A 22666-nucleotide genomic window follows, 5' to 3' on the forward strand; every position below is an offset into this window, starting at 1 on the left:
TCAGGAAGCATTGTGGGGGCTTCCCCTGGCTCTGCGGAAGTTCCAGAGATGCAGCCACAGGTACACAGCAAAGGACGTGTCCCCCACCCTCCTAAAACATCTCCAGCTCCTAATGACCTTCTCTAACACAAAATCAGGTGGGCCAAGGATACTTTTTTTCCACTGGTGACTAGAGGGAGGTTAATGACAGAGGGACAACAGTTTATTAACAAAGAGACTTTACTGTGCAAGCAGGTGAAAGTCTTATTTGTTGGAAATTTTCTGGGGAACTTCTAAGAGCTGAGTTTAGTGGCCGTGGTCAGCTGAAGATTTATGGGTGTGCAGGCACTCATGGTGGATGATAACAATGCCGGAGAAGCTATTCCAGCCCCTGAAAGAAAGGCTGCCCTTTAAAGCATCTCAGCATTTGGATTTAGATGACATATAGTAATGGCACCACAGAAGCCATTACTGTCCATCAAGTAAATAATAAACATACGATATAAATTGCTTGGACTTACCTAGGCTTTCATGAGCTACTGCAAACAGTAAAAAAACCCCAGCAAATCAAAGCAAGAAAGGGCAAAGGACAATGTCGAGAAAGGAACAGCCAAAGAGGCGGCTGCTCTGCAGGAACACGGACCGAGGGAGCGTCCCTTGCAGCAAACTGTGGTGAAGTCCGTATGTTCATCCTGACGCAGATTTGGACTTGGGAAAAAAGGGTGAAAAGAAAAGCTATCTGCTGCAGACATGACCCAGCTGACATCTCCCCTTCGCGGCTCTTTGTGCGAGTGCCAGCTTCTGCAGGCTGACAGCAGGCGCTTCGCCGTTGGGTTTGTCTATTGCAGCACCAAGACAGCAATTAAAAACCTCCCTTGAGAGGTAAACAGGAACGGAAGCCCATGATGACTAGCAAACAAAAGCCCCAGCAATGACTGGAAAGCCATCTCCAGTTCCCCTCGCTATAGCTGGGTCCCTCTGAACCCAGCACCCATCAGGGCTGCACCCAGCACCCAGCCATGCGTGCGTCCCCCGCGATGCAGAGTCCCGTTGTACCCATGGTGACAGCCGCTGTTATATCTGACATTGAAACACCAGGCACTGACCTTAGCGGACACGTTTGCTGGAGTACCATAACTGGATAGATGGTCTTTGTTTTGTCTGTCCAGTGAGATCGTTCCAAGGGCAATGACTAAATTACCTGAAGTCTTTTGCTCCGGCCAGACGAGCCTACAAGCTTGTGCTCATTTTGCAGTATTTACAGTGATCACACGATGATCTAAAACTACATAAAGGCATTGTAGGATAAATATAGAGCCGTTCCCGAGCACTGCAGCACCTTTAAATCAGGCTGCTCAGAAGCAAGTGTAGGATTGGGTTCATTTCTGTGATGTGGGTCCGCTGAGACAAGGAGGAGGGGGAGCGGGTGCATCTGCACGTGGCATCCAGCCCCTTCACCACCACCCTGGGCTGTCCTGCCTGCGATGGAAGCGGCTATGGGCACTGGTGTAGGGATCCATGCCCCGGCTTGTCCTCGCTTGTGGGTCGGTGCGGGATGGCACGGCTGGTGTCGGGAACGGTGCTGGTCAAGGCGCCGGGAGCCATGCGATGACAATGGGCTATCATACTGTTCATCAAGGTCTGGCAGAAAGAAAACAAGGTAATGGGGCATTTGCTGATTCAATTCATTGAATTTGAACAAATCTTTTTAATCTTCCTCCCCAAAGGATTGGAAAGGTCAGGAAATAGGCAGAATGTGCACTTTTAGGTATTGAAATTAAACTTGTTAAGAAATCCATATTGATTTGCACTTCTCTGAAAAATATTGAAGCCTCCAGATTTAGCTTGGATATTGATTTTCTCTTCCAGGGGAAAGACACCGGCACGAAGGAAAGATATTACACGTGGCAGTAAACACCTTCAATCACCGGCCGCCAGCTCTCCCTTCATAAACAAACGGCCCCGCTTTGCCCGGGGAGGCTGCAGACGCACCCCGGCACTGCGACACGAGGGTGCTCAGGCAGCTCTGCAGCTGCAGCCACCCAGGGGCCACGGAGCTGCCAGCCCCCCACTAACGGTGACCCTGCCGCTGCTCCCTCCCCTCTGCCCAAGCCGGCGTTTGACACTTTGCCCGGTTTGGTCGTGTGCTGTCGTGGAACAATTTGATGACGAGCGCCACAGTCCCGGCTGTGTATTGTCCAGTCGTTCCGTTCCCTCTCTCCGTGATAATTTTGCTGCCTTTTACTCTGCAGCACTCCTGCTCCGTGTGCCACAGCCCACAAGCGATGAGGTCCTCGTGCCCGCTCCGAGCCCGGGGAAGGAAGAGTCCTGCTGATGCCCTGGGGTGGGTGGCACTGTGCCCTGGTCCCTGCAGGAGCTCCTGAGGCTGGGAGAGACCCGGCACAGGCGGTGCCTCGCTTCGCAGCTCCCCTTGCTCCAGCTGCTGCACTGGGATGGGGACGGCGTCCTGCAGTGACAACCACATCCTTCTTCCGCCCGTCAGCTCTCCCGCTGCGGAGACTCATTTTTGGTCAAGAAGGGTGGTGTGGCAGGGCACGGGTGTGGCAGGGCACGGTCGTGCCACTCTGCTTCCCAGCCAGGTCCCCATCCTGTCCCCTTTGCTCTGAACATCCCCAGCATGTCCTTCCCCCCTGTGCTCCTGGGTCCGTTAAGCCCTTTTCCTCCCCGCAGGGCACTGGGGATGCCCAGGTGAGAGCTGGCTGTCAGTCCCGCTCAGTGCTTGCGGCACGACCTGGCCGGTGGCTGCCTCTTGCCACGCAGCCAGCAAGGACATCTCCTGCCATCACCACCAACACCCCCTTCCCCATGCAGACAGCTGGCATGATTGAAGGGGACGATTTACAGCCCCCCACAGTCGAACAGTTCCGTTCAGGAGCTCCTCACGCGGGTGCTGTACAGGTAGCCCGACACCAAAGGCACCGCTGAAGCAGCAGCTCTAGGGCTCTTCTCCCCACTTGTCTCACCGGCTCCGGAGGTGCTTTACGCCGCCAGCACCGCAGCAAGCCAGCTGCGGGACCGAGACGAGTCACGGAGGTTTAAACCACAGAGCACGGGCACTAGAAGGACCAGTGGCCGCAGTTACGCTGCCTCAGAAGCAACACCTTCAGGTCATAAATTTAGCCTCAAGTTGGAGCAAACAAACAGTTCGCTGTCTGACTCTCGGGCACCCGCCTGCCTCATGCACCCGGCACGACACAGGGGAAGGTGCCAGCCAGCACACGTCCTGGGGCACCTCCTGCTTCTTTTCAATTACTTCGGGGATAACTTGGTTAACTTCAGAAAATCAATCCTCTCTTTGAAATGAAGCAAAATCCTTTCCCAACTGATCTCCTGCCTGCCTGGCCCTCAAGAAAAACACTGGCATGACAAATTGCCCTGAATGTGACTTTAACGACACCTGAAGGCACCGAGTCTCCTGCGTGCGCACAGGAGGCAGCACAGCAGCATCCTGGCCCCTGGCAAATGGTTGCTCTGATTTACCACTGCAACGGCAATAACTATATAGTGACGGCAGCATTGATAACGATAACACCACTTTCAGCTATATTATTAACACTTGCCATGCTGCAGAAGTTAATTCATCTGCAGCTGGTCAGGCACCTTCCTGGGAACTACCATACCCTGATGTCAGGAGCCAGCCCTGCCCCAGGGACAACCGCTCCTCCTGCCAAAAAGGGCTCAAACCGCGCTGGGCGCCACGCTGCTCCAGGGCAAAGCCCACCGCCCAGAAAGGGGCCTCCCGCACGGCCGGGGCTTTGCTGCTGTTGTTGTGGGGTTTGGTTTTAATTAAGAAATGACCCTGTTCACATGCTTTGCTTTGCCTGATCAAGACAGACAGGGTTCCTTACCTGCAGCAGACGGTGACTCAGCCAGAGCCTACTTTCTGGAGATTTAATTCTGAAAAAAACACCCTTCCTTTAAGCCACAAAGTGTGCATGTGTATAAAATCTAGAGGTTAATGATGGCTCTGCGGCCGGGCAGGACCATTACATGGCCATGGCAGCCGGGCTCTGGGCAGGGGCTGCTCAGCACAGTGTTGGAGCAGCTGGAGCAAGGCTCCTGCCCGTGGCACCGTAACCCCTCCCGGGGTCAGCACCACTGTGGCTAACGCTGCCAGCACGGGGGGACAGTAAATGGAGGTCTCAGCGTGGCTTTCAACCCTTGTTTCCATGATCAGAGTCTCTCATGACCTGCCTAAAAGCGCTGCTCTGGCTGCATCGATCCCGGCAGTCAGCCCATCAGAGTGTCCCCCCCGAGCATCCCTCCTTCCCCTTGCCTGGTTGGGAACCGACACTCCCAGGCCAGGTTCCCACCGCTCCCCTCCCGGGAAGCTGCACGGCAGAGGGGCTCTGCCTGGGCATGCAGACCTCCCTAGCAAGATTGCTGGATTAATTATTGGTAAGGATTTAATTTCAGATCTTCATCAAGGACAGTCAGAGCTCTGGGGTGTGTTAATACGTTAATAAAGCAAACGTGCGTTTGCTCAGATGCTGTTTTCCCAGGGAAAGCCCCTGGTGAAAGTGGCTGTGGGGAAGGAGCTGGGCAGGAGCCCTGGCCAGACCAGTAGCCACATGCCAGGTAAGTTAAAATGCAGCTTATTCCACGTTTTACACAGCCAGTCCTTTCACTACTTTGTTTTTAAATATTTCCCTAAGATCAGAATGCTACACTTCCTCAACTGTTTTTAATACATGCAATCAGCGACTATGGCAATTAAGAGGCCTAATTAGCATCTGAATTGGTCTTCTCATACAAACCCCTTCGCAATGGTAGCAAATAAATGGTAATGGAGATGAAGAACCTGCACCCAGCCTGCAGCCCCGTGCAGCCCGGACCCGCCGAGGGGCAGACGGCCCTTGCTGGGGCTGTTGGAGCTGCCTGGGAAGGATTTTGCTCCAGCACAGCGCCTGTGCCCGGCTTCCCGCAGCTACCTGCCTGTTATTCCCAGGAAGGATTAGGATGTGCCCTGCAACCGGCCACGCCGCAGCTTCGGGCAGGACACCCAGGGCAAGGCTGCTCAAAGAAACAGACCAGGCACCAGATGTTTCCCTTCTGCAGAGAGCATGAGTAAATGAGCGCTCCGCTGGCCCCAAATTACCTGCGGCTGCCTAATGAGCCCCCCCCCCCCCCCAAGGGCCTCCGTGGGAATCCATCACTTTTGTTCAGAAGGTTAAATAAGATTTCAATTAAGTGACACGTCAAATTGTAAGACCAGCTGCTCCGAAACCACCTCCGTTTAGATAAGCTCTGCTTTGGGGGCTCAGTGCTGAAAGCCAAACCTCGGGCTGCACACGCATGCCTGGGCACTGAAAGACCAACCTCCTCCCCGCCAGCCCACGCCGTGCCCCGGCCGTCACACCGCGCGGGCAGCTGGCACGGCCCCCCCGAGCAGCCCGGAGGGGACGGGCACATGCTGGCACCCAGCCGGCAAACGCCGCAGAGCAAGCGCAGCCCAGAGAGGTGCTCCCCAAGGAGGTTTTGCAATTCGCTCCAAACTCGGCATTTCCTCAGGAGGGGGGGTCTCGCCGCGACTGCCCCAGGATGCCTGGCTGCCCGCGGGGAGGGGACGTCACCCCACCGTGGCACCTTTTGCTTTCCGAGCTGCTCTCCTTGCAGCGCTCACCCAGTCGGTGCCCGGGCTCGGGGGGCTGCGCGCACACACGCGCACCTCGCCCGCAGTGCCCCGTGCACCCCGCACCCCACCAGCCACCCCGCACCCCACCAGCCACCCCACTACATGAACCAGGGCAGCACTGCAAAGGGCAGGAGAGCAGGGCAGGGGCTGTGGGGTGGGGGGCTGCTCCCCCAGACCCCCTGCAGCTGGGGACCCCTGACCCCAGACACCCCACGCAGCCGTGGGAGAGGTCGAGGCTGCCGTGAAACACCCGTGGGACACAGCGCACGGTTTTCCAGCTGCCTGCAGCAAGGTCAGTGTGACCTATTCAGCCAAGTAATTTGCTTGCCAAACTGGACGATTTTATTGTTATTTTTCTCATCGATCTCCCAGCCATTATAGAATCATACACCATCCGCACGCAGCCCGCGGCCAGCGGCCCAGCCATCAACCCAGCTTCTCCTTCAGTACCACCAGGTCAAGCGTTGCCTCCTTGGTTGTGCCCAGACAGTAATTTGTGACTGCGTGTGTATTAATTTTAGGGAAGTAATTCATTTTCTTGCAACATTAGGGGTTAATTAAATGCTGGCTAATTGCTACCAGTCATTGGAGGAATTCTGCTCCTGAGTCCTTTCATGGCCTGAATGCACCAAAGGAAGAAAAAAGGAAAGAAAGAAGCCCTTTCAAGACCACAGAAAATTGCAAAAAGATGTTTCTTCCAACCCGACATGACAAAATTGAATTCCAAGCTATTTAATGCATGCACGAAACGCCATAGAGAAACCCAGCCCGAGCACTCCATCCATCACGACAGGGAAAGGGGTTTCGTAACACAAGCACTCACTACGGCACCGACTCAGTGCTTCAAACTCCGGACTTCCAGGCAATTTCGCTTAAATGTAGCTACCAGATTAAGGATTCTCACAGACAAATCGCCAGCATTTCCATGGGACATACAGCTAAGGTAACACTGCGATTATGATCAACATTAACGATGGAGACCTTGGGAAGCCACTGTCCCGGGTGGTGATGGAAGCCCCCCTCAGTCTGCAGGGGCACCACGGCCAGGGTCACAGCGCAGCCCCTCTCCGCACCCCGCCGGGGAGGGAGGGGTGCGGGGGTCCCGGTCCCACCGTGGGCGCAGTGGCCCGGCCCGGCCAGTGGCATTTTGGGAGTGAAAAACCAGCCCCGCGGGTAGGGGCACGGGGAGCCATCTGGGTTTGTCCTTAAAAACAGGATTTCACGGGTTACACCGTCACGAGGATGATGTCATGCAGCCTGACAAAATGCCCCTGCCCGCCTCAGACCGGCGTGGTTCGTCTGTTGGCCGGGTTGTTGTGCAAAGACTCCTTGAACTCTTTGGGGATGGAGTTATGGACCTGTAAAAAACCGTGGTCCCGCTCCGAGTTAAGCAGTGTCCCCATGGTGACCTTGGAGGGATCCCTGGAGAGGGTGAACATGGAGATGTCGGTGGAGGGGATGGTGCTGAACCCCTTGCTGACGGGCGACATGTCCCGGGACCGGGGCTCGGTGGAGCGGGAGCTGGACCGCCGGCGGAAGCGGTACCTGTAGGGAGGGAGGCGGGTGAAGGCCGACTTCTTCAGCAGCTCTGAGTGGGACTTGGCACGGATCTGGCGGTGCTTCTCGATGTACATGTGCACGGCGATCACCCCCACCATCTCTGCGATGATGAAGGACAGCGCTCCGAAGTAGAAGGACCAGCCGTAGGAGTAGCTCTTCTTGGAGTCGCTCTGCCCTGGATCCCCCGCGTTGGCCGAGATGTAGACTATAATCCCGATGATGTTGCTGAGACCTTTACGGGAGAACAAGAGGGAGAGGCGCTCGCTTGAGCAGCAGGAGAGGGACGGGGGACAGCAGCACCCCAATCCCCTCCTGGCAGCAGAGGGACAAGGCTGGAGGGGCCCGGCCCTTCTCCTGCCCACCACAACCTGTGGCAGGCGGGGAGGGCGTCAGGGGCCACGGCCGCATCCCCATGGGGCACCAACCCACCTGCCAGCACACCGGGGCCGAAACCCCTCACAGACCTCCGCTGCTGTCCCCGGTATACATCTGTGCTCACGTGCACCCGGCATATTTGTACGTTCACGTATACTGAGGGAGCAGGAGGAGCAACCACTGTTCTGTTTAGAAAAAGGGACGTTTCAAGAGCTGGTTTTGCTTTGCAGAGCTGCTCACTAAGCGATGGACTGCAGGAGCCCAGCCGGTGCCGGGGCTGTGGCCGGAGCAGAGCCAACCCACGGGGCACGGAGGGGATCCCTCTGGCATGAACACTGGCTTGCCACAGCCCTGGGAGCGCAGGAAAGCGGGAATGGCTCCATCTCTTCATTTGTGGTGGAGCCTGGAGGCTTTATTTGGGATCCGGGCAGTTTTTGCACCGCCAGCAACGCCGCGGGGCTGTGCCGCAGGGCTGGGAGCGGCTGATGTATTCCTGGATTTACTTAATGAATCGATTATGTTCTTTCTGTTGTTTTCTCATCTGCATCAGCAGCTCCTGCCAGCCGAAGGAGGGAGAGTAATTTGTCTCTTTGTGGGGAGAAGAAAAACACAAAATAGAGCGGTTCCTTGAGACAAAGACATTGTCATACGATAATCAGCAGAAGCGTTGGGGAACAGTGCACAGAGAAATGAGTAATCCAGAAGGAACGGCCTCTCAAGAGAGAGTGATTTTCCTCATAGGGCTGCGGCAGCCCCTCTGCCTGCTGCCTGCTCCCTGGTCCTGCCAGCACCTGCCCTTGCCCAGCCCTGTGACCCCGCTGCTTGGTGGTGATGGAGGGCAGAGCCCCCCAGACCTGCCCTGGGGCCGGGTGCTCCTCCCGTGAGATGGCTGTGCTCCGGCAGCCCCTCCTGGGGTGCAGTGCCTGCATGGAGACTGGTCATGGCAGAGCAGGGCAGACGCTTAAAAGTGCTGTCTAGCATGGCGACCAGTTGCCAGAAACCTCTGCTGGTTTCTTCTCTGCCATGAAGATTTTTCCACCAGGACGGGACAGCTCACAAACCCCAGAATCCCACGACACCAACAGCCTGGGAGGACCCACAACCTGTCTCCGTCTCCCCCGTGTCTTCCCACACTTCCAGCACGCTGGGAGAGCCACCCCGCTCCCGACCCTGCCAGGCAGCTCCTACCTGCAGAGACAAAGAAGATGCCGGCGCTGAGGATGACGTTGTGTTTGCTCTTGTAGAACTCGCTGGCTGCCACGCACAGGCCCCCGAAGAACAGCAGACCCACACTGAGGATGGGGAAGATGCTGGACGCTCTCACTGCGCCTGTGGGACAGGGAGCGGGACAGGGTCAGCTCCCGGCATCGCTCCCACAGCGGGGGCTGCCGGCATCTCCGGTGCCAACGCCAGTGCCCGGAAAGAATTGTTGCAACATGACGCTTGGTCGCTGCCATGAGAGATGGGGGGAGACCCAGCACCACCACCCCCACCCGTGCATCCTCTGCTTGTCCCCAAGCTGCTCTGCTCTGAGATTTCTCTGGAGCCCAGCATCAGCCCTGCAAACCCTGTGATTCAGGCCTGCCGTCACAAAAACAGTTTAAACCCTGAATGGTTTTTTTTCTCCGAGGCTATTTCAAGGAATTATTTCTTCCAGCCTTGTCACACACTCAGCACTAGCAATTTACCTTCCCATTACCAAACACACCACCCACGGGTTTAGGCTACGGGCGTGACTCTGGAGCCTGGGGACTGCAGAAACCCCCCAGACCTCACCAGGCTGGCAAGGAGCAGCACCGCCAACCATGAGCATCAGGAACGTGTCCCTTGGGTCCCCAAACTATCGCAGCTGCTTCGAAAGTCAAGAATTTACAAACTAACACACCTGAAGTTCAACAAAAAGCTTTTTTCTGATATAAGGGAGAAACATTATGAAAATGAACAAAAAGCCCAAGACCCCGAGCCCACCACGTGTGATGCCGTGACCCCGGCGCTGGGCTCCATCCCCCAGGGGATTAGCTCCACAGGACCGGTCTCTGCGTGCTCAGGAGTCACTGACCAAGAGCTACGCAAAGAAGGGTCTTCTCTACATGGCCTAGCAGAAGTTCAGCTTCCAAAATGACTGTAGAGAGTAATTAATGCAGCAAATCACTACCTGCTGCACCGAAAATACACTGTGCCTTGGTTTGGGCTCTCATCCCTCTATCGGGGCCTTTATTAAAAGCACAGAAATACAGAGGAGCCCCATTAAAATGCCATTCTGGGGGCTTTAAAATAGACTTTTTATTTTTAATGTGGGAGGGGGTGGGAGAAGAATTTAAACGCTAATCTACTAAAATTGCAAACCAATTCCATTAAACACCTTCCCCTCTTAGACGGGTAAGCAGAGCTGATGGCTCCCTGCAGAATTAGAAAATGGGGAGTTCGGAGCAACACCTGGACGAGCAGCAGCTGCATCAGGCAGGGGATCGGGGCTGAGCACAGGGGCGATGGGTGCTGGGGGGGGTCACTTCGCCCCCAGGGATTCCTCCCAGCCCCAGCAGCTCTGACCCTAGAGATGCCAACACCTCCGAGGCTGCCATATGCCCATGCTGCCTTATGTTCTTACTTGTCTGGAAATTTAGGTGTTCGAATGAACCTTTTGCAGGCTTTACAGTCTGTCACAGACGCGCGTACTTGCTGACGTGCCGGGCGGTGCACGTCCACGTTGCTTTGCGCGTCAGGGCGTGCGTCGTTTGTGTCCAGCCTCTGTCACCCTGCGCCTCAGTGCCCCAGCGCTCGCTCGTGCACGTGTCTGCAAAGCGCTCAGGGGACGGTGCCTCTTCTCCGCAGGCTCAGCCTCACCCCAGCATCAGGTCCCCCCACGTAAAAACCCTGTGGGTCCTGCCCAGAGGCTCTGCTGGCCCCCGAGACAGGAGGACCCCGCTTTTCCCAGGAGAGCCGCCAGCTCTATTTTCACTGTCTCCCTGCGCTCGGCTGCTGCTGGCAGAGCGTGCGGCAGACGCTCGTCGTGCTTTCCCGGTGAGTGCCAGCAAACCCAGCCTGGCTGCAAAGACTCAGGGAACACGGAGACCGGCACGAACATGGCACCCCTGTGGTGCCGCGCCAGGGACCTGCGGGGCCCCGGTCCCCGGTGGCCCTCACGCTCCAACAAGCTCAGGCTGCGCAGCAGCGAGGGGACAGCGAGTGCCAGACAAATGCACCATTAACACCGCTACTGCGGCGTGACGTGGCCACGCTCGGGTAACCCAGAGGGTCACCACCACTGCACAGGGAGCCTGGGGGGGGCTGTGACCCATCTGCCAGCTGTAGGGGGACCTGCTGGGTGAAGCTCCAGGTGCTGGGAGACAGAGAGGGGGTGCCAGGGCACCCGGGGGGCCCCCGGGGAACGCGCACAGCCCTGACGCACACAGGAAAACAGACTCACGGAGCAGATACTCGGCCGTGTCTTGCTCATAATCCGCATCTTCGGGGAAGTGGTCGATTTTCTTGCACACTCCTCGGAAGGTTCCTGGGGAGACACAAGCCAGGAAACCTTCAAATCCCTCTGCACTGGCAGGAGCGCTGCTGGATGTGCCGCACAGCGCTGGCACAGCAGCAGCCCCCGCCGCTCAGCCTGGGGCTGGCAGCAACCCCAAACGCTGCCCTTGGCCCCCGGGGATGGTTTGCTCCCTGGTTGCTCCTGCATCCTTTGAGCTTCCCCCCCTCCTCGGGTGCACCCATGCACACAGCAAGGCTCACTTGGCGCCCATTTTCTCCAGGGAAGGGGAGGTGAAGCGAAGCAGGGCAGGCACTTGCTGGCTCCCAGCACCCACCCACCCAGGCAAACCCCTCATCGGTTTGGACAGAGAATCGATGCAGCTGTAAATAAACCCTCCCAGCCTTCATGTCCAAGCAACACCTTATTCAGATGCACTAGGGAAAGCGCTCCATGGCTACAGCCCAGGGCTCATTCTGGGATGTTGGGGTCATCTGCTTTCACATCTAATTTCTGCTGGGGAAGATGACAACAGCACCAGGGTCAGAGCGGCTGCTTGAGCAAAGCCCCTGCCCCAGGTCTGTGCAGCACCGACACACCAGCCTGGTCCTCCCAGTTTGGCTCCTCTGCCCCGGCCCCTCGGCCGTATGAGAGAGCAGCTTTGATTTACCACTACAAATGCAGGGCACAGGCTGCCACGCAGACCAGGATCCTCAGCACATTTGCAAAAGTAACATCTGGGCCACAGCTTAGCTTCCAAGATGTGATTTTTTTTTTTTTTTGGGAGGTGCAGATGAGTTCATTTAAATGACTACAAAAAGTTTTTAGCCTGCTTACCCTTTCCTGCCACTTCTCATGCCTGGGACACAGGCAGCTGGCACAGAGGAGACAGTCAGTCACCAAGACGACCTGTTCGTACCCCATTTCCAGCCTGCTTTCACACGTCCCCCACAGCACGCACACACGTGCGCACAACCATGCACAACTGTGGATAAGCACCCAGCACCATGGGTGGGCATCGCACGGGCAGGAATGCCACCCGCCCCACGGCACGGTCCCACCAGGAGCCCCAGCCGTTCTGCACGTGCCGCCTCTCCCCTCCTGCTCGTGGGTCCCCACGGCACAACCAAGGAGCGGGGGCGAGAGCAGCCCCTCCACACTGGGCATCAGCAATGCTGCCTAGAAGGCCTGGGGAAGGAGGCAGATGCTCTGGCATCTGCTGGCCTCCCACTTAGCATTTGGGAAAAAAAGACTATTTTTCTGTGGCTTTTTTTTTTTTCCTCCTGTCTCTGAAGCAAAACAAACGCATTTCACCTTTAAACGCCTGCCTGTTTGCTTTGGCTTTCTCCTCCATGTGCATTCAGGCTCAGCTCTCTCCTGTGCAATTGTGCCATGAGAGGAAAAAGCCAAGGACAAGTCAGGCTCAGGCAGGTGATGTACTGGGGACACAGTTACATGCTGCAAGATGTGGATGCAGGGCAAGAGCGGGACAGCACGGCCACGTCCACAGTGGGGGACGTTTATGGGACAGTGCGGGGAAGGGACTGGCTGTGAACGGGCTCTTGTCTCTTCTGCTCATCCATCTGCCAGCCCCAGCAGCCTGATCTATGTGCTACTGATGTACAGGCAGAGAGAAATTAAAGGCATTAAAAAATAATAAAAAAATCCTGGCTATGCCCAGTTGCACTTATGGATTTGTTGTGATGGATGCAGCCCGTCGCCTCCTGTGAATGCTGTGAGCTTGCTCCTCGTGGCAGCGCACCAAGTGCTGCACTCGATATCCGCTGGGGACGGCTCAGAGCTTGGCTTGTGCCACGGTGCTGGACGGGAACATGGCTCCTCAGGGCACGGGGCGGCAGCAGCCGCTTCTGTCTGCAAGATTCAGAGCCATCCTCTCCAAAGCAAGCAGAAAGCACTAATGCAAGAGTATGCACGATACTTCCTCTGTGATGATGACAAATGCTGTTCTTATAAATGGGGAAACTGAGGCACAGAGCGTGACTTCTCTGGAGCGGCAAGGGGCAGGGCGAGGTAGGAGGAATTCCTACAGCGTCTCCCTGGGGGAAGGGCAGCCCCCTCATGACACCAGTGCTGGAGCACGTGGTCAGGTCACGCTGGCTCCGTCCCCTCTCCCGTGGGACCAGAAAGGACATGCCGCCAGGGGACAGGGTTCCAGGCAAGAGAAACCAGCCCGCACAGAGTCCCACACGGCAGAACGCTGTCAGTCTGCGCTCTGGCTATGGGCTCGGGGGAGCTGAGCATCGTGACAGGCATCAATTAAAGCCTGGAGATGAAGCTCTGGAGGTGGCAAGCTGTCATCCAAGCGGGAGACACGGCATCCGAGGGAGAACCGCCTGCTCCTGTTGCTTTGGGAACTGCGGGCAAAGGGGAGGCTGAGAACGGGTGCCACGAACGGGGCTGGGGAAGCACTGGGCACGGCGAGGACAGCAGCTGCACGGCACAGCCCCCATCCTCCTCCTCCTCCTCCTCTCAGCTTTTGGGTTTCCACCCACCTTCTCCCTGTACCCGCCAGCAGAGCTCTGCCCCACACACCCACCCCTTTGCTCTCCAGCTATCGGGCACATGCTGCCAGAGTCAGACCACGCCAACACGCAGCACCCCAACAGCCTGATGGACCCAGAAGGACGTGCAGAGCTGGCGTGCGCCTGGACACACCTGGTCCCCCCGGACACGTCTCTGGTCTCACCCAGTGCGGGGCTGTCACTCCTGGGACAGTGCTGAGGTTTCTGTCTCCAGTTGGTCTCTAAACGCCTCGGTCCTTGTTCTGCCTCAGAGCTCTGGTGGGACAGATCTGCCCTCTCCGACTTTAAATGGCTGCAAAGCTGCTGTCAGCAAGGGATGCCCGTGCAGCGTGCAGGACTTTGCAACATTTTCTGCAGAGACACTGACTCCTGGGCAGCACAGGAACATCTCCCTTCACGGCAACCGCCCAAGTAGGGTCATGGGGCCAGCGTTCATCATCTGATTAGCAAGAGAAAACTTTCCCTTGGTGCCACATAGGAACGGCGTTTAGAGACTGAGTCAGCCCATCAGCACAGCGTGCAAATGAGAATACTAATTTCCTTTGGCTCAACCTCTTTGGAGTTCTGCTGACCCCCCACCGAAAACCAAGGCCAGCACCTCCCTGTCCTGAGCAGTGGCTGGACGAGCCAGGACCCCCGGGGGCCTTGCCTCTGGTGTACACAATGTCCAAGGTAAATCTGTGACATGAGGGACGAGGGCAAGCCTCGCAGCAGGAGACACCTGCAGGGGATGCAAACACCCACCCGCCCTGCTGGCTGTGGGCTGGGGCACGGGGCTCACCTGGGGTGCAACCTCATCCATCCATCCATCCATCCATCCATCCATCCATCCCACTGCAGCAGCCGGGACCGCACACGGCTGCTCTGCCCCACTGGGATTTGTAACCTCTCTGCTTCCCTCAGCCCTGCCTGTCCCACCCAAACACCTCCTTTGCAACAGAGATGGGATGAAAAAAATAAAACATAAAACCCAAGTGACTTTCTCAGGGCAGGGGCAGAGCTTTTGCTCAGCGTTGCTGCTGCAGGACCCAACGCCAACTCCCTCCCGCTGCCCACAGCAGAGGGAAGGGCTGAGCAGCCCTGGCAGGCGCAGCAGATCATGGCAGCATCACTAATATTTGCAGATTGCTCTGACACTGTGACAGGCACAGGGCATCGGGTCCCCGCAGACGGCAGCAAGGCAGGCAAGCAGCGGGGCTCCAGGTGCCCAGTGCCAAGGGGTGAGGACCACCCGCAGGTGCCCCAGCAGGGCTGGGGGCTGCACATTTAGAGGCGGCACAGCCAGGGCTTGCCACGCTCCTCGCTCGCTGGCCCTTTGCCCTGCACCTTGCAGGTGGTTTAGCAAAATCTGCCCCCCTCAAGGCAAAGGAAGCCCCAGCCAGACTGGGGACAGGCAGGGCAGCACCCCCGACCCCCTCATGCAAGGAGGGGGCAGGCAGGAGAGGGCAGCAGGAACTCCGCTGCCCACCCGGCTCCACTGCATCTATTTCACGCTCTGACATTTATTTTGGCTCCTTTACTCCCTCTGTTCATTAACCGATGCTCGTTGCCATGGTGACCGCTGAGTCACCTGACATACAACTTCCCAGCCTCCAAACAAATACCACAACAAGGCTTAAATCACAAAAAGCACCCCTGACCCCCAAAACTCTGCCTGAGGATGGAGCCCTGCCCTGGGGAGGTGCAGCTGGAAAGGGCTCCAGGGAAGGATGGGGCGGCCGCTCCTGGCCCTGGCTGGGGGCTCATCCCCCCAAGCAGCTGGGGTGCACACGCCACCACCCCCCCACGCGCTGCACAGCACATCCTGAGCCACCGGCCCCAGTCCCCCGGTGATGGCAGTTGCAACTCCAGGCTTTCCTCTCTCGCCTTTATAGCCGGGCCCTGCTAAAGGCAGCGTTAACATCATCGCAGGCATAAAGGAAGCTGGTTTTATCGGGGTCCTTAACCTCTGGAGCCTCCTTCCCCGGCCACGTTTTTGTAGCAGAGGCCATGCCAGATTTCCTGCTCTGTGCCATCTCTGACCCCCTGCCAGAACAGACCCCCCTGCAAGCTCAGGCACAAGATGCCCCCCACTGCCGGGGCTCGAGCCCTGCCTGGCGCTGGGGCCGGCTGCACGTAGAAATCCGCTGGGGAGGACTGGCCAGTGCGGGACTCACCAGGACGCTGTCCCGGCTCGGGTACAGGCTCAGCCACTCGCTCCGGGCACTCACAGCCTCAGCCCCCGCTAACACCTCGCCTGGGGACGCTGTGTCCTTTGCCAGCATCCACCTGCGAGCCCTTGGCCCGTGCACAGCTCCCAGAGCAGCTCGTGCTGTATGGACAGGCTGGTCAGGGGGCTGCTGCCTCCCCCTGCAATCACCGGTGCGTTTAGTGCTGGTGGTCGGGCTCCTCTCCCTTCGCGGGAGGAAGTGGGGAGCTCCTGCCTGCCGGGGGCACACCGGGCTGCTGGTTTCAGCACACTCCAGCCTGCTCCCGAGTAATTTCCCCAGCTGATGCCCATGCCCACAACACAACTCTGCGCTGCGTGCATGAGTCACACCACCTTGGGTTTAATTCATCTGCTGTCCGGGAGAGCACCAGCAAAGGCAGCGTGCTGCTGTGGTTATTCATTCCCTGCTCAGCTGTCTCTGTGGTAGATGTGGGTAATTTTCTCCTCCTCTTAGTGTGAATCCTGGTTAGCCAAGTCAGCTTATCGCTGCACTTCCCTGCCCAGAGCCCGGCACGGCAGCAGCCAGCTCTGCTTACAGCAGCTCATACGGCCCTGCTCCGGAGCCTTCCAGCTGGGAAGCGGGGCTGTGCCAGGCAGCCCCCGTCAGCCCGCGCTGCTTCCCCTCGCCTGCCCCGGCCGGCTTCTCCCTTTGCCTTTTTCTGTACCAAGGAACCAGACCTGCCCATCCCCTCCTCCGGCGGGGTCCTGCTCAGGAACGCGCGGGGCACATTCAGCACGCACGGCTGCCAGCGAGCTCAACCTCCCCACAGGAGCGCACACTCTGGGGTGCCCCAGAGGCACAAACGTGCCGGGACAGTGCCCGGCCAACAGGCACCAGCAAGGAGACATGGAAACAACGGTTTGAAGCAGCTGGACAAGTGCCAGCCACAAAGCCTGCAAGATAATCCTTTGTCACATTACATGGCCGTCCTGTTTTGCCTTACTCCTCTCATCCCTGGAGGAGCATCTGTGGCTGCACAACCCGGTGCCACCTCCATGCTCTCCCCCGGCTGACACTGCTGCCAGCCCCAGGGGCAGGGAGCTCCAGGGACAGCGGCAGGGCAGTGCAGACCCACCGGCAGTGGGAAACACCGCTGCTGTGCCCAGGGAGGGGAGGCACAGCCCCCCGAGGGCTGGTATCTTCAAGTCTGATAAGTCAGCCAACACAGCAGTAACATCAACCGCCGTAAGTGCCTGGGTGAGCCTGACCGAGCCGTGGGAAGCGGGAGCACCGGGGATGAGCCGTGCCCACCACGGATGGGGCACTCATGGTGGCACAGGGCTGGCCGGCCAGGACAAGCACGTCCTTCAAACGCTCGGCTGTGCAGCACAGCACCGTGCTCCCTGCCCAAGCTGGATTAAAACCTGAGCACTGAGCAGGTCCCAACCCTCCCGCAGCCCAGGCGCTTCCAAACCGTGTGGAGGAGCAGCCAGGGTGCTGGGAGAACAGCTGGAGGAACCCAGCCAGGAGGTGAGCTGGGGGACAAGCAGCCCCCATCTCAGTGCTTGGTCATGATGGACCCGCTGGAGCGGGCAGAGGTATGCAGATGTGTTGCTCCCCACGTCCCTCTCCCCCACTGCAGCGAGCCGTGAGAACGGCCCCCTGTACCAGACACCTGAACCTCAGGGCACCATCTGAGCCCCACAGGAAGCCTCCCCCTCGCCCTTGGGGGTGCTGGGGGCACCCTGCCATGGCAGGGCCAGCACGAGAGACCCCAGCCCTGCTGTCGGTTAGGTGTGACCTCTCCCGAGGTGCCTGCTCCACCCTCGTCCTTCGCAGCTGACAAAGCCCTTGGCTGGCAGCAGAGCAGCACCCATCCACGCTCTGCACCAGTTTCAGCCAGCTTTGGTTCAAGCTCTTGATTTAATGGTCCCGCTTTAATCCAGGGACCACCCTCTGGCAAGCGGCTGGCCTGGGGGCACCCCGAGCATCCCCAGGCATCGCAGGGAAGTCCTCTCCACTTGGCAAATCTTCCTGGGCATTTTCCACGCGTAAGCACTGTACGTGGCAACGGGATCATCAGCCATGCAGTGCCTGCAAGGTGCCCCTGCCCGATAGCTCCAGGCTCGCTGCAGCGAGCCCTGCCTTTTAGGTAGCATTGGATTTAATTTGGAAGAGATGAACTCATATAACACATTTTGTATTCACTGGTTTTGTAAATGCATCCCTTCCCCTCCCGCAGGGCTGTTTTTCATCCCGCGGTCTGCATGATTCTTCGATCCCTCTCATCCCCACCAGATCAGAGCATCCTCGAGCTGCACGTTAAATAACGTGACTAACGCCTGCCTCCCGCGTCACCCCTTCTCCCCCAGACAAGGGCTGCCTTACACAAGGTAACGTTTCATTTCAGCAGGGTTTTGTCGCTGCTGCTTTAGTTCATTTGTATTTCGATGTACATACTCTGCACTGCATTTACTGGAGAATGCAAAGGCAATTAATTGATTTGATCTCAGGTCTTTTTCCTCTCAAAGCCCTTTTCCCCAGGGAGGGCTGGGGGGGCAGGGAGGGAAGTACGATTCTCGTGATGGTGGAAACACAGCTAAGAATATCAATCCTAACCCGGACAGCCAGAAGACTAAAGAGCTCTAGTTATGGTTTTAAAATCTTGTTACTTTTCATCCCGTGGAACAGGGACTATTCTGGTTGTTACTGCTCAGTGTGCAAACAGACTCGGGCTGGGGAAGATGAGCTAACACTGTTCTTAAACGAATACAAAATTCCTCTCTCCCCTCGCGTTGGTCGGCTCAGCCAGGAGGAAGAGAAAGTCCTGGGGAAAGGTCACATTTTCAGCCCTCAGCTCTCCACACCTTCCAATAAATTTTGGTTATCTCCTGAGTTGTGGTTTACAGTAATGGCCTTCCTAAAGATACCTCGTCATGCCAAATCCATTTGGAGGAAGTGGTGGGGTCATTATGGTTTCAGTTCTCTGAAAATTAATATTCCTTGAAGAATCAGAGGTGCAAGCTTAGCTGGCAAGTGCTGGGGTACAAGCCTGCGGCACGTCCTCAGAGATGCTCAGGCTCTGCACTCCCTTGAGTAACAAGAGCAAGATACCTAAATATCTCCGAGGAATTAAAACTTCAGGGCTCATCTTTTTTTACCTCCCACCCACCTCCCAGATGCTTGGAGAGATGGAAAGAAATTCATCCTTATTCCTTCCCTTCCCCAGCTTCACACTCTGCGAGGGATCCTGCAGCTCTTTGCATAAGGTCCCTGGTGTGCGATTGCAAAGCTCCAGGGTTTCAGGTCTGCAGCCATCACCCGGAGACCAGCGGCCACCATGCAGGGCTCGGCTCAGCCAGCACGGGAGCGCTGGCACCAAGCAGCTCTGTCCTGTGTCCCCAGGAAGGGCTGCTGGGGTCCTCGCCACCCCCCAGCATCTTGATCGCCTCCGACATCACAAAGCCTTCAACACAGTCCAGTTTCAAAGACAACCCGAGCAGCTTAGAAAAGCACCAGGGAAGGCTACGGACACCCCAGACCCACGGCTCAGAGCGACCCAGCTGGAAGAGCTGCTCGAGCCAAGGACACTGCCCGATGCAGGCACCTTGGGAAGGGGTCTGCTCTCCTCCCAAAGCCAGGGAAACCTCGGGGAGTCAGGTGAGCGACCTGTCCTCTCCATCAAATCTGTTTTGCGACTCCTCAGACCGTCACCGCTTTACACACACATCTATTTGCTTAAACTCCACCGGAGAGCAGCTACGTTAAGCTAAACCTGTGTGTTGGTTTAAAAAGCCCGCTGCTCTGCGTTACTGCCTGTAGCCATCAGCTCCTTCCTTGCTGGGACGGACACCGGGGTCCCCACCACCAGCCAGCAGGACAAGTCCTCCTCCCTAGGACGAGTTCTCCCCCCGGCACATCCCCATCGCCCTGGCAGCACCACATCAGCTCCCCACCAGGGTACTGCCGTAATCTGGCTCAGTCTCTACTTCACACTCTCTCCCCCTCTCTGCGGTGGTGGCTTGTGTCTGAGCAGAGTCACCTACACAGATATGCCTTTTCTGAGGGATTTTTTTTCCTGTTGTAAAAAACCAGTGGAAAAAACCCAAGTCAAATGAAACGAGTGCAACAGCGAGGAGGCGGCAGAGGCGGGCTGTGCAGTGCCAGTGCCGGCTGGACGCTGAGGCCAGCACAAACACGTGCACAGCAGTGCAAGAACTGAGCCCCCCCTGCACATCCCCGACAACTCGGCGGGGTTGGGGGAGCGGCACCCAGCTCCACGCTGCCCGTGAGGGGCATCCCCACAGGGGACACATCGGGGCAGTTGTGGGTCCAACCTGGGCACTCACACCCATGGGTGGACTGGGAGCTTCTGCCAGTTTTAGCCTGTGAGGTTCCGGTGATCGGCATGTGTCACAGAGACTTTACTCCCTCAGCATTGCTAAAAGGAAAAAAAAAATTAAAAAAAAATAAATCTACATTTTTGACAGTGACTCATCATCTCCCATTCTGGAATCTGTGGGGTTGTTGCAACCTACACAAGGCAGTTCAGAAAAGCAAAACAATTCTGAATAATAGAGGAGGAAAAAAGTTTGAAAATGATGGGTAATTTCTAGCACTCTGCTTCAAGGGTTTAGCTTTGTTTTTCTCATTATAAAAGTAATCAGGTAATGCACTGGAGCTGCCTTCCGGGGTCTTCCCCCGCGCTCCCCTGGGTTTTCTTCCTCCCTCCATCCTTCCACATCAGTGGAGCTCATGGCAGGGAAACGCCTCGCCACAAATCCGGCTCCTAGGAAGACGCTGGGCTTTCCCAGCCAGCCAGGCTGGGGTAGGAAGACGCAAGGGGCTGCTGCCAGCGGGGGGGCCCAGGGGGGCCCCTTCCCTGCAGGGTGGCCAACATACTGCCATCCCCTCTGTGGCACGTCAACGGTGATGGGCAGCCAGCTGCCAGCACCAGGAGCCCTCGGATCAGGCTGGGAAAGGAGCATGTCTAAGGAAACCATTGCATGTTTTATCTTTAACAGTGAATAAACATTGATTTTTATTTTAAAAGGTAATTGACATTCCTATGATAGGGAAATGAGTGCTGGAGCAGCCAGAATCAGTGTAAATAAGCCATGTGCTAGAAATTAATGAGCTTCACTGATTGAGTTTATCTGTTTAAATTAATATAATTCTAGCAATTAAAAAAACCTAATAATCTTTTGTTTGTTTGCCTGCTTGGAGACATTGATGGTAAGAGATGGGGCAGGAGCAGGAGCCCTGGCTGAGCATCCCTGTGCCCGAGGCACCAGGACCTCCCTCTGCGCAGATGCAGTCAGGGCAGAATCCCGCTCTCCTTTGTTTAATGAACATTTTAGATTCAGTTGGGTTAACTGATGAGCTTCTGGGAAGGGTATGCCTTCCAGCCTCATCTTTGGCTGTCGGTAACAGGGGCTGCCAGCTTAGCCCCGGGAGATTCCTGGATCGCAAAGCTTTTTACTAACAGGACATGGGGAAAACGGGTACGTGTGGGAGCTCTGTGCTCATTTGGGGAAGGAGGGCTTGGGTTAATCCCTGTCCTCCCCTTTCCCATCACTGCTGAGAACTAGTGCATCCGAGAGCTCTCCGTAGGGATCTCTCTCTGTTTCCCCAGGTGAGCGCTTTCCTCCCCGCGTGCATCCTTTTTCCATCCTTGCCCACAGCAAGCGCCATCGGCCGCTTGACCCCACAGCCAGGCTGCCACGCGGGCCCTGCCGCAGACCTTCTGGGTAACCCTGTCCTCTGCCAGCCCTGCGCTCGCGGCTGCGCTCCTCCGTGGGGCTTGAGAGCATTTTGGGCAGCGCACTGGGGGGTCCCTGCTGGCACCCCCCCGCCAGAGCTGAGCAGGTAAGCCCAGCACCCAGCTTCACTCTCATCTGTCTGGAGGCACAGCAATGTCACCTCGAGAAGAGCAGCATGGACCCAACTCCATCCTGTCACCTTCCCAAACCTCACTTCTCCTGCCCACAGAGAGGTCCAGCGACCCGCACCACAGGAAGAATTCCCCCCCATTTTCCCACAGGGAGCCACTGCTCCCCAAGCCACAGCCGCCAGACACCCAGCCTACAGCAGCCAGGGACGTGCTTGAGTGTAAAGATTTTATCATTGCTTTTTATGCCTTCAGCAAGTTGTCCTTCATGATCATCTCTGCCTGCCTTTTAATAGCTCTTCATTTAACTTGTCGAAATTCATGCCCTTTTCTGTTTCTTTTGATTTGGACACAACTTCCATGCATCAAACATCTTTTTTTTTTTGTCTTCTTCACTGCTGGTGTACCTCTAGCCTGGCTCCATCATGTTTGCAGCCTTTGTACCCTACCAGCCCACTCTGGTCACTGAATAACCTGACAGACATGGGATGCAGGACTAAACCAAGACACGTGTCCCTTGCCAGGCTGCTGATCAGCTCCTCCAAAAAGCATCATTCACAGTGTCTATAACTTCCATTCCTGTGTCACATCTCGGGGCGCCGCTTCTGCAGTCTGTTGGAATAACCGAAGTTTCCCATTAACACGGTCCATCTTCAGCCTCCACAGCCTCTCCAGCACAGCACTGTGTTTTATGTTAGCAAACCTTCAGCGAGGACTCACGCACAGCTGTACTGCTGCTGGGGAGAACAGCAGCGCCCGAATCAGCCCCGAAGAGGCTGGAGGTCACCGCTCCCGCAGCGACAGCCTCCCCGGCAGCAGCCAGGCAACGCAGAGGCATTAAACCAGCAGAAGAAGAGGAGGGAGGAACCAGGGAACAATCAAGTCCTCCTCCGGCACGACGTCAAGATGGTGAGAACAAAACCCATCGAGAAAGCAAAAAGCAGCCCTTCAGTTGCCAGCACGTCCCAGCCGGGACAGCGAACAGAAGGATCTGGACTCGCTTGTTTGTTGGAGTGAGTTTGATCCACGTGGCAT

At 56.9% G+C, this 22666-nt stretch overlaps 1 protein-coding gene across 1 annotated transcript in view; it reads right to left on the reverse strand.

Moving 5' to 3' along the window:
• Positions 1-6351: 6351 nt before the first annotated feature.
• Positions 6352-22666, reverse strand: part of CACNG3 (calcium voltage-gated channel auxiliary subunit gamma 3) — a 32989-nt gene continuing 16674 nt past the window's right edge. Inside the window, exons 2-4 of the mRNA XM_054843691.1 lie at positions 10998-11081; positions 8759-8899; positions 6352-7427 (exon numbers count right to left, since the gene is read on the reverse strand). Coding sequence (XP_054699666.1) covers positions 6916-7427; positions 8759-8899; positions 10998-11081 — 737 coding nt within the window. The 3' untranslated portion in view covers positions 6352-6915. The remainder of the gene's footprint in view (positions 7428-8758; positions 8900-10997; positions 11082-22666) is intronic.

The sequence above is a fragment of the Grus americana genome, chromosome 15 (assembly GCF_028858705.1).
Source record: "Grus americana isolate bGruAme1 chromosome 15, bGruAme1.mat, whole genome shotgun sequence".
In the NCBI taxonomy this organism is placed as follows: Eukaryota; Metazoa; Chordata; class Aves; order Gruiformes; family Gruidae; genus Grus; species Grus americana.